Source organism: Cucurbita pepo, chromosome LG05 (assembly GCF_002806865.2).
Source record: "Cucurbita pepo subsp. pepo cultivar mu-cu-16 chromosome LG05, ASM280686v2, whole genome shotgun sequence".
Taxonomy (NCBI): Eukaryota; Viridiplantae; Streptophyta; class Magnoliopsida; order Cucurbitales; family Cucurbitaceae; genus Cucurbita; species Cucurbita pepo.
In genome coordinates, this window is record NC_036642.1 from 2,479,202 (window position 1) to 2,491,405 (window position 12,204).

Genomic DNA, 12,204 nt, shown 5'->3' on the forward strand with positions numbered 1-12,204 from the left:
GGATTTGGCAATGAATAGCATAGTTAAGACCACAATCCGACGAAGAGACCATGGTTGACAGAATTTCCAATTGGTATTGTGCCCTTAATTCGGGTAAGGTATGACGGAAGGAAGCATGGAAGCATATACCACACAGCAAAATTGAAGTGGAAACATGGTAGAGAACAAAAAGAAGAACTCGATAAAGATGTCGATAAACAGTGTTGTTGTAACAGCTCAAGCTCACTGCTAGTAGATATTATCCTCTTTGGGCTTTCCCTTCAAGGGTTTTCCTCAAGGTTTTAAAATGCGTATGCTAAGGAGAAGTTTCTACACTCTTATATAGAATGCTTTGTTCTCCTCTCCAACCGTTATGAGATCTCACAGTCTACCCCCCTTGGGGGCTCAGCGTTCTTGCTGGCACACTACCCGATGTCTGGCTTTGATATCATTTGTAACAGCCCAAGCCTACCGCTAGCAAATATTGTCCTCTTTGGGCTTTTCCTTCAAGGGTTTTCCCTTAAAGTTTTAAAACGCGTCCGCTAGGGAGAGGTTTCTACACCCTTATAAGGAATGCTTCGTTTTCCTTTCCTCTCCAACCAATATGGGATCTCCGCTCCAACCAATATGGAATCTTCATATTTGCTGAGAAATCATTCCTACTTAAGCAACTGCAATGAGTTGTTTCAAGCTCCCAAATAAATTTTGTTATGATATAATGAGGGCCATTAATGACAACTCACGCCTCATAAGGATGAGGGTAATGTCACTCCATGCATGTTTTGATCATATATGCCGAAGTTCATAAGTACTTTTAAAATAAAGTCATGGAATTACATATTCAATTCAAAACGATAAATTAAACATAACAAAGTTTTTAGAATTAAAAGAAATAAGTTGGCCAAAATTAATCGTGAACAGAATTAAAAGAAAAAAAAAAGGAAACACACCTAAAGAGTAAATGAAAGATCTGAAACTGTTAAAGTGTTTATCCCACATTTATTGGAGAGGAGAACGAAACATTCTTTATAGGGGTGTGGGAACTTCTCCCTAGCAGACGCATTTTTTAAAAACCTTGAGGAGAAGCCCGAAAGAAAAAGTCCAAAGAGAACAATATCTGCTAGCGGTGGACTTGGACGGTTACAAATGGTATCAGAGCCAGACACCAGGCGGTGTGCCAGTGAGGACGCTGGGCTACGAAAGGGGGTGGATCGTGAAATCCCACATCCATTGGAGAGAGGAACGAGTGCCAACAAGGACGTTGGGCCCCAAAAGGGGTGGTGGATTGTGAGATCCCACATCCATTGGAGAGAGGAACGAGTGCCAACAAAGAGGCTGGCCCCCGAAGGGGTAGTGGATTGTGAGGTCCCACATTGATTGGAGAGAGAAACGAGTGGGTGGACACTGGACGGTGTGCTAACAAAGACGTTGGGCTACGAAGGGGGGTAGATTGTGAGATCCCACATCAATTGAAGAGAGGAACGAGTGCCAACAAGGACGCTGGCCCGAAAGGAGATGGATTGTGAGATCGCACATCGGTTGGGGAGGAGACTGGGCTCCAAAGAGGTGGTGGATTGTGAGGTCCCACATCGATTGGAGAAAGAAACGAGTGGGTGGACATCGGGCAGTGTGCCAGTGTAGACGCTGGGCTACGAAGGAGGTGGATCGTGCGATCCCAAGTGCCAACAAGGACGTTGGCCCCAAAGGGTATAGATTGTGAGATCCCAAATCGATTGAGGAGGAAAACGAAGTGTTCTTTGTAAAGGTGTGAAGGTAGATTATGAGATCTCACACCGATTGGAGAGAGAAATGAGTGCCAGATGGTAAGGATTTCAACATGCAAGCCTATCACCCCTCTAACTGAGAACCACCCCTTTCTCTGATCTACTAAAACCAGATAGTCAATGGGGAACCAAAACTTGGAGATTATCAGAAAAATCCCTCAGTAAGGATATCAATCAGGATTCATGGACCTGGCACTAACCTTCAAATGGAAATCAAAGTGTAAAAAATGGCTCAAGCTTCCTACGCCATTAAAATACAGTGGGGAATCCTCACAAGATTCTATAACTACACTAATCAACGCAGGATCTTCGGAGATTGAATATCTACAATAAATTCAAACTGCATATTTGGAAAGCTTTACAGAACTATTTACCATTGATGAGGTACATCAGCACCGAGGAATTGACGGCTCTGCTCCCCGCCCTCTGTGTAGAAGCGCGGCAACGCGTTCATCAGCTCTGTAGAATGATCGGCACCTAAATTTCAAAGAAAAACCTATAAAAATATTTCTTAAATGAAAATTTATGGAAAAATAAAAAAAATTAGGACATTTATTATATTTATGGGCAGTTTGGTAAATTTGAAAAAAAGAAATGGCAAAAAGGTAAAAAGTGAGCATTATATAAAATATAAAATTAAAAAATATATTTATATTTAATTTATGAATTTGATAATTTCGAGTCATGACTCGTTTAAACGCGCCAACTCGTTGAAAGGAAAGCGGGTTAGATGTGTAATTTACACCTTCTGGGTGGTCTCCTTACCTCCCTCTCTCTTTCTCTCTCTCTCTCTCCTCTTGAGAGGTCTCAGAGCCATTATCAATGGCGGTTATGAAACCCTAGCAACTTTGCTCTCCGTGCTTTATCGCTTGGTCACAAGGCATCACTCTAGCTAATGTCGTGTATCTTCTTTTTCGGATTGAAACTCTGAATTTATGCCTCGACTATTGGAACTTCTCGAATCTGCACAAGGCATTTATTGTTCCTTCATTGATTTTGATTTTGTTCAATGTTTTGCAGGACTTCTTCGTCCCTAGGTTTGAATGCCTCTCCAAGGCAATATTTCAGTTAGACAGTTTTGAAACCCTAGATATTGCTCTGAACAGTGTCTGGATTTAGGTTTCGGGTTTTCTTTTGTGTCGATACTTCAATGGAACCTCCGGTAGTTAGATCGAGGGGTAGACCAAGGAAAAGGAGGAACAATGAACTTGAGGATGGTACCGATGAAGCGAAATCGGGTCTGGAATCATGCAAGCGGACCCTCGTGTCGCGCCCCGTGGCTTTACTGGGACGATATCTGCTGAAAGAGTTCAAGGGCAGTGGAAAGTATCTTGGAAAAGTTGTGTATTACGAGGAAGGACTATACAGAGTAGTTTACGAGGATGGCGATAATGAGGATTTAGAGAGTAGGGAAATTCGGGGGTTGTTAATTGACGATCCTTATCCTGACGATGGTTTGAATAAGAGAAAGAAGCGTTTGGATGAGTTAGCAGTTAGGTTTAGTGCGAAGAATACAAATGTGACGGGAAAGAACACCACAGACATCACTGAAAAAGTGGATCCGGTTGAAGCATCTGTATCCAGTAAGTTAAGCAGTGAGCATATAATTGAAAATGACGATGGAGAAGTAGAAGTTGATGTTGATTCTTCCAGTGATTCATCTGAATCTGTTCTGGACCGGGATTTTGAATTTGAAGATGAAAGTCTACTTATCCCTCCTCCACAGCTTCCACCATCTTCTGGAACCATTGGGATCCAAGAGCAGCACGTTTCACATCTTTTATCTGTGTATGGTTTTCTGCGATCATTTAGTTTCCGCCTATTTCTGTTTCCATTTAGTTTGGATGACTTTGTGGGATCACTTAATTGTGGTGTACCGAACACATTATTGGACTCTATTCATGTTGCTTTGATGTGTGCCTTACGCGGGCATCTTGAAATTCTTTCTTCAGATGGCCTAGAAATTGCAACAAAATGCTTGAGGTATTTTCTTCCTGCCTTTCTTCTCTTAATGAATGTTTATATCGAATATTGTGGTTCGTTATAATGTCTTTCTACTTGAACTGTTCATATTGGAAATGCTACTTCGAATTTCCTCTCTAATTTATGATGAATGAAGTTACTTCTTCAGTCTTCATGTTCCGAAACCCTACAAAGTTTTGACATGTTATGAGTGTAAATGGGAGTGTGCATTTGATTTTCTTTATTTAAAGTTTTACTTACCGTTAGATCTCCACCAACTGTTATTCTTGCTTATTTTTTACTTTTTTGGGGGGTTGTGGCTAGATCCAGCGACTGACTTATCTCTCCTATAAACATGGCACTCAGACCCTTGATTTATTTGTATCTAGAGGTGTGCGATAAGGGATTTTTTTCACTGCAAACTAGGGAGACTTTGGTGGCTCTCAATAGTAAGCGATTTGATGGTATAGTGGTCACTGACTCAAATTGGTTTGAATGAGGATCCTATGGTTTGCAGTGTCAGATATGTGTTATAAAGTAGTTCCTAACCTTAATCCTTTGACCTCTTTATTGTTAGTTGGAACTAAATACATGCACGTTTTCTGATTTGATGGTCTATTGATCATGAACTTAATTTGAATGAATGTTGGCAGTAGGATGTTAGTAACTTTAGTGTGAGAGTTGCTGTATTCTTAATTTTCTGTTATACTTAGTTCAGCGGCGTGCTTGCACTCGCACACACTCACACACAACTTAGGTTCTTTAAATTTTAATCGTGAATATTAAATTTGCAAATTGTGGAAATGGTTTATATTAAATTTTAATCGTGAATATTCTAATTCATTTTACAACAATGTTCTGCAGGCACTTCAACTGGAGCTTGCTAGATTCACTTACTTGGCCGGTTTATTTGGTCCAGTATTTAACTGTTATGGGATGTGCAAAGGGGCTGGAATGGAATGGATTTTACAAACATGCTTTAAGTAATGAGTATTACTCCATTCCTGCTGGTCGAAAGCTTATGGTTCTACAAATTCTTTGTGATGAAGTATTAAAATCTGGAGAGCTTAGAGCAGAAATTGACGTGCGTGAAATCTCTGAAGTTGGATTGGAGTATGATGCTGGAGCAACGTGTCTGTCTGAAAATGGACCTAGAAGGGTGCATCCCAGATACCCCAAAACTTCAGCTTGCAAGGATGGGGAAGCTATAGAGATTATAGTAGAGAATCATGGGATGAAGTCTTATACAGACCAGAATTTTTTGGGTACAAAATGTGGTACGAACGGTGACCTGGATGCCTCTGTTGTTGATGCAAATAGAAACAGCGATGAGTGTCGACTCTGTGGGATGGACGGGAGTTTGCTTTGTTGTGATGGGTGCCCATCAGCTTACCATTTGAGATGCATAGGCATGATGAAGATACTTATACCTCAAGGACCATGGTATTGTCCCGAATGCAGTATAAATAAGACAGAGCCAGCTATAACAAAGGGATCATTACTCAGAGGAGCAGAAATTTTTGGCATTGATCCACATGAGCACATTTTCTTGGGTAGTTGCAACCACTTGGTGGTGTATGTTACAACATTTTATTTAGGCTTCTTTTAAGCTCTATGCATCTGACCCTCAAATTTGTCTCTGGATCTCTCATGCTTTTTGCTTATGTTTTAAATTTTGATTTCATGCTATTTAATTTTGTTGTCAGATCTTTCCTGACCTCTATTTATTTGGTAATTGCAGGCTCAAGACTTCTATCAGCTCTGAACCATGTGTCAAATATTATAATCAAAATGATATTCTGAATGTACTTCATGTTCTTTGTTCATCCTCTCAATATATTGCTATATATTATGGCATCTGTAAGGCCATTATGCAATACTGGAACATCCCAGAAAATCTCCTAGTTCTTCCTGAAACTAGTGGAATGGATATACTTCCTGCAAATTTGAGGAAAGACACCAACTTCTATGCTCAATCACTTCCAGTTGGTGAGGAAGAACATAAGGAGAAGCATGATGTGGTTGAGGATAGAAAAGACTTAGCTACTTGCAAAATTGAAGACGACAATAAGGTGGTTTCATACTTGGGTACCTTGCATGGGGAAACTTCACGGGACCCGCCTGCTCATCAAGTTAATGGTTTTGTTGTCGACTCTCTTGCTTCTAATTGTTCAATTAGCAGGCTAGAGAATACAACTGACTTAGCTTGCTCAGATATGGTTGATATTTCCAGTACAACAGATCTTTCAAGGACTTCAGGGAACAAAAATTTTAGCCATACTGGGAATGGCAATGCCTCTATTTCATTGAATTTGTCTCGTCAAAGTCAAAATGGTAGTCTTTTGGGTGGAAGAAATGTGAAGGATGATATCAAGTCAACTATTCGTTGTGCTTACATGGGATCCCAATATAAGCCTCAGGGATACGTAAATCACTATGTGCATGGCGAATTTGCTGCATCAGCTGCTCATAAACTGGATGTTTTGTCATCAGAAGAAACTCGGGTTTCGGGAACCCATGCATCTGATAATAAGAGAAGTAGTTCCACTTCTGCATATGCTTTATTGCAAGCAAAGGCATTTTCACTATCAGCCTCACGCTTCTTCTGGCCAACATTTGACAAGAAGCTCATGGAGGTACCAAGGGAGAGGTGTGGTTGGTGTCTGTCATGTAGAGCTGCTGTGTTAAGCAAGAAAGGATGTTTGTTGAATCATGCTGCGCTGACTGCTACCAGAGGTGCTATGAAAATCCTTTCAAGCCTTCGTCTTGGGAAGAACGGAGAAGGCAATCTATCTTGCATAGCAGTGTACATTCTGTATATGGAGGAGAGTTTAAGGGGTCTTGTTGGTGGTACATTCTTGAATGCGAGCTATAGAAAACAATGGCGTCATCAATTAGAATCAGCTTTGAGTTGCAGTTTGATAAAATTTCTCTTGCTTGAAGTAAGTTGTACTGTTTCCTAGCCTATTTTACTCTCGTAGTTAATTTTTTTTTCCATCTTTTAGTGGGAGTGACGCGCCACTATATGTGTGTGCACTTTGGTAGTTTTTAATTCGAGAGATAGAGATTAGTATGTTTCTTGCAATCGTTGTGTTTTTATTTATTTATTTATTATTATTTTTTTTTTTTATCATGAAGCTACTTGCATGTTTGTTTGGAGGGGGAGGAAGGAGGATTGGTTTACTAACCGGAAATTTTATTACGGGTGGGGTATGGGGTCAACACTGCTTATTTGTTCATTTATTTTACTTCATGGGTTGGTCTTTTACTTGGCTGAAGTTGTTAATGTGACTGTCGGTAAATGGAGTTGTGTGTGAGATTATATTTTAGAAGTGAAGATTGTTTATGAGGGTATGCTTTTGTCAGTCGTGGAAGTAGATGCTGCAGGCAGGGGACAACTCTTATATTTTCCAAAGATATACCCCTTTTTGTGAATAAATATAGTTGAGTTTTATCATGATCCCTCTCGAGAAACAATTTTATTGGTGTATGAAGCCCCAACCTAAGGAAAGACTTCTCTAATTGACTAAAACTGTAGCAGAGCTATAAGAATGAAAAAGAAATAGCTAGAAAACTAATATGATAAAAAAGGTGATAAAAAGATTGTTATTTGTCAACAAATATACGCTAGTTCCTCTCAATCCTAAAGAAGGCCTTGTTGATATTCATCAAAAGAAACCTCTTCCCCTTTTTGAAAGGATGCCCCTCCAGTACAAGAGAAATAGATCATAAGGGATCCAAAGGCAGAGCCACTACCCAATTAGAGGAAGAGAAGATGATACTCCAAAACCTGTAGGCAGAAGGGCATGTGTAGAGTAGATGACTTTGTGATTCTCCTTGTTTTCAGAGAACACACCAATGAGGGGATGAGGCCATGGAGGGTAGGTGGTGCTGCAACATGTTGTAGGTGTTGATGCCTCAGCTTTGACTGTTCCCACAAGAAAAAATTAATTTTCTTTGGACAGTGGTCGGCCCAAATAGAATCACATAAAGGAGACTGGTTCTTCTTCCCTTGTTGCTAATGTCCTCTAGGAGAAACTTTTTGGAGGAAGTTCCATTTGCTACTAGCTTCCAAGACCATATATCATCTGTTTGTGAAAGGTGGATAGCGGCTTTGGTAGTTGATGGATCGTGATCCTTTTTGTGGATTATGAAATTTTGCTATCATATGAGCGCCATACATCTAATGTGGTTTCTGATAGATCTGTTTGCAATTATTTTATGCTAGATGTACAATTATAATTAATTTGGTATGTAAAAATAGTAAATTAGCTCCCCCTGGATGTGCCAACAGCACGACAGCAGAAAACTTTTTCCCCCTTAATGACCCTCTATACATCATTGTTTATTCATTTTTTTTAATCAGTGGACTTTTTTTGGCTTTGATGGTTGCTGTTCTATTAGTCTGAGTTCCTGGTAGTACTTTGGGATAGTTTTATCATGTGCGAGTATAGCAGGTTGACCTGATTTCAATTTACTCTTTATAGTCATTGAATTGAATATCAGTGGTTTTCGCCTTTTTAAGGGTAATATAACACAGGTATAGGTTGATTTCTTCCCCCTGCATTTTTTTACCTATGTTTATTATTATTATTATTGTTTTTTTTTTTTTTTTTTTTTTTTTTTTTTTTTTTTTTTTTTNCACATGTGGGTGGGTGGGGGAAGGGTGTAACGAGATTTTCTGAGATGCAGCATATTTCACTTTCCCTTGTACCGACATAAGTTCTGCTTACTTATCCTTTGATGAATGTCAGTTCCAGAAATCACTTTTTTTAGTCTGAAGTATATAATTCTTATTTATGAACTCAAATTTATTTGCAGCTTGAAGAAAACATTCGCTCTATTGCTCTTTCAAGTAACTGGTTTAAGCTGGTAGATGATTGGTTTTTAGAAACCTCAATGATTCAAAATGCTCCCGGTGCTTTTGGTACAACAGTTCAGAAACGTGGACCTGGGAGGAGAAGGAAGCAGTCTGTATCTGAAGATCCTTCTCATGAACGATCTGATGCCAACTTTTTATGGTTTCGAGGAGGGATTTCGAAACTTGTATTCCAGAGAGCAGCATTGCCTCGATGTATTGTTGCTAAAGCAGCTCGCCAAGGTAATGAGTAAACAACTTCATTTCTTTATTAATGCATATGAAGCTTATAGATACTTTCTTTTGTTTCCTCTCTAACCTGAGGAAAAATATGAGTCTGGTAAATTTAATACCGTAAGTTTTTATCCATTAGGTGGCTTAAGGAAGATTTCTGGTATACACTACACTGATGGTTCTGAGATTCCAAGAAGGAGCAGACAGTTCGTGTGGAGAGCTGCTGTTGAAGCAAGTAAGAACGTATCACAGCTTGCCCTTCAGGTTAGTTTTTGTTACCCATATTCTAGTTACTGCATTCCCCACCCTCTCATTCATATCTTAATTGGATAACGGAGATAATTTGAATTTTTCCCCTAATTTTTTTCCAAAAAGAAAAAAGAACGTTTGTTCCAACTAACTCTTGGAAATTTGAATGTCTTAGTTGAGGAACTTGGACTTTCATTTGAGATGGAGTGATCTTGTTCGTCCAGAACAAACCCTTCAGGATATGAAAGGTCAAGAGACTGAAGCTTCCATTTTTCGAAATGCAAGAATAAGTGATAAGAAAGTTGTGGAAAATAAAATTGCATATGGAGTTGCCTTTGGGAGCCAGAAACATCTTCCTTCCCGTGTTATGAAGAATGCCATTGAAATAGAACAGAAGCAAGATGGAAGCGTTGCATATTGGTTTTTGGAGAATTGCATCCCATTATATCTGGTCAAAGAGTACGAAGAAGGTTCTATTCAAGTTAATTTTTCATCACCCAAGGTATACCCAAATCTTATGTACCAATCTCGAAGAAGACGGTTGAAATCCTACCAGAGAGATATATTTTTCTATCTCACATGTAGAAGAGACAACATGGGCTTGTTATCATGTTCTTCGTGTCGAATGGAAGTGCTTATTAGGTAAATTATCTTCACCTATACTGAATTTACTCTTAGAATCTGTACCAAGTTGCTTTATAGTTGATAAATTTTATTTCTTCTGTAATCTGCAGGAATGCGGTAAAGTGCAGTTCTTGCCAAGGTATCATCTACTTTGTGATGATCTTTTTTATAAGTTTTAGTTCACATGCAATTTATCATGCCTAATGCTGAAAAGTCACTGAAATCGATCTTTTAGATGTTCATTTTAAGTTTGAATTAGTTGCTTCATTAAGGTTAAATTTGTTATACCGATAGCTACGAATTGGGTTTACATGGTTCCAGTCGGTTTCTAATTATAATTCTTCTCCCGAAATTTTTAATTATCGTTTGGGTTCATTCCATCATGCTCCAACAGTTTTAGCTTTTAGCTTGAAAGGCTCCATACAAGTAAATCTGGAGCTCATGTACTTATTATTACCTTGATCAGGCTATTGTCACGTTAACTGTACTGTGAGATTAACCACTTCTGGTACCGAGGATGTTGCATGTCCAATCACATGCAAGCAGTGTTGCCATCTCAAAGCTCTTAATCGCAGTGGAAACAGTACCGAATCACCAACCAGTCCATTACCTTCGCAAGGTAAAGAACATCGAAGTTCGTCAACTTTACGTAAGGGTGCAAGGCCTAAAGACTCCAATCAGCCGTCAGCTACTCCTGTAAACAAGTTGGAACCTCGATCTGAGAAAAAACAAGCAACTCCTTTAAATAAGCTGGACAATCAATCTGAGAAGAAACAAGTTACTCCCACATCTAGTGCAGCTCCAAAGAGCAAGAGGAGGAATTGTTCCTGGGGTATTATATGGAAGAAGAAGAATTGTGAAGATACGGGTGCTAATTTCAGGCACAATTATCTTCTTTTAAAGGGCGGCCGAGAATTACATCACATGGAACCCGTATGCCATTTATGTAGTAAGCCATACAGGTCCGATTTAATGTACATCTGCTGTGAGACTTGCAAAAGTAAGTTTTATTTTTTTATGTTTGGTGCCTGTTTTTTCTTTTTCTTTTTTGGTTGTCATGCTTCATATCCTTTGTATATCTTGGGATACTTCCAGATTGGTACCATGCTGAAGCTGTTGCACTTGAGGAATCAAAAATATTTGATGTGGTGGGCTACAAGTGTTGTAGATGTCGTAGGATTAAATCGCCTGAATGTCCTTACATGGATCCCAAACCCGAGAAACAAGATGGGGGGAAGAAAGCACGTCCGAAGTCATCGAAACAAGAAAATTCAGGGGTGGAATGTGATGATTTGACCATTTCTGATTCTAAGAAGCTTGAGACAAGTAGTTCTTTGTTGCACAAGGAAGAAGTAAATCCTTTCATTTTCTCTCTTTCAAGAGTTGAGCTAATTGCAGAGCCCAATTCTGGATTAGATGATGACTGGAACGCAGCAGCAGGTGGACAAGCAGCACCACAGAAGCTACCCGTCAGAAGGCAGACAAAACCGGAAGATGATGAAGATGGGTTTTCCCAGAATTATCTGCCGCATTCTCAATCATCCATCCCCATCCAGCATGAAACAGATACACTCTTACAGCCAGTAGAGAAATCTTCATCATTTTCAGAATGGGACAATTCTGGTCTAGGTTTCGAGGAGGAGGGGGTTGCGTTCGACTTTGACAGCTTTAATTACGACGACATGGATTTTGGACCTCAGACCTACTTCTCTTTTACCGAATTACTAGCGCCTGATGATGCCTCGGGAGATGTGGACGATTCCTTTCCAATTGTAGATATTGATATTCCCAATCAAGGCTTCAGTGAGCAACTAGAACCTGCTGAACCTGCTGTTGTGAACTGTCAAATCTGTACAAATTTGGAGCCTGTCCCCGATCTTGTTTGCCAAGTATGTGGACTACAAATACACAGTCATTGTTCGCCCTGGGATGATGCGGTGTCTACGGAAGAGAAGTGGTCTTGTGGCCGATGCCGGGAGTGGCAGTAAAATTGCAGTATCGATCATCTTCGGAGGTTTGTGTTTTTGTGCTTCTGATTCCGGGGTTCCATTAGGCAAGACGCTGCCAATTGAACAAGCTACAACATCAAAGAAGCATGCTTGTAAATCTACGTACATACTTAGGAACCTGTTCTTGTTGAGCTGGACTGTTGTAGATTCTCAGGTACGCAGGCTCCCACGCCTCTGTTTCCACTCATCAGGCTGTTCATGGAAGTTCTGCGCTCGGAGACGACGGTTACAAGGGCTCTCGACATTGAGCTTTAGAATTCTACTAGAAATGGCTAGTTCTCTACATTTTTCAAATCTCCCAAATCTAAGTCGTCTAACCAATTTTCATCCCTGACTCATTTTTTGGGAATACCAGAATCAGCTATTTATCTAGTGAGATAAGCACGGTTTTATGCGCTTATCTGATGATTGAATTTGTCTGTAAAAATTGTGACGGCCGACCACTTTCAATTCAAGGCTTGGTAATATCAAAAGCTTACACTCATAATTGCATCCTTTATCAATC

General features: G+C 39.7%; 1 protein-coding gene across 2 annotated transcripts; it reads left to right on the forward strand.

Annotated features, from left to right (window-relative positions):
* The first annotated feature begins 2,484 nt into the window (after nt 1–2,484).
* Nucleotides 2,485–12,198, forward strand: LOC111795444 (DDT domain-containing protein PTM-like). Of its 2 annotated transcripts, XM_023677876.1 has the most exons (10): nt 2,485–2,660; nt 2,784–3,746; nt 4,590–5,300; nt 5,467–6,667; nt 8,547–8,826; nt 8,957–9,081; nt 9,242–9,708; nt 9,801–9,829; nt 10,157–10,690; nt 10,786–12,198. In XM_023677876.1, the coding sequence occupies exons 2-10, from the start codon at nt 2,914–2,916 to the stop codon at nt 11,676–11,678; spliced, it is 5,073 nt and encodes a 1,690-aa protein (XP_023533644.1). In that variant the 5' UTR covers nt 2,485–2,660; nt 2,784–2,913; the 3' UTR covers nt 11,679–12,198. The 2 variants fall into 2 exon arrangements, with proteins under 2 accessions (XP_023533644.1, XP_023533643.1); XM_023677875.1 differs by having other exon boundaries at nt 2,485–3,746.
* The last annotated feature ends 6 nt before the right edge of the window (nt 12,199–12,204 follow it).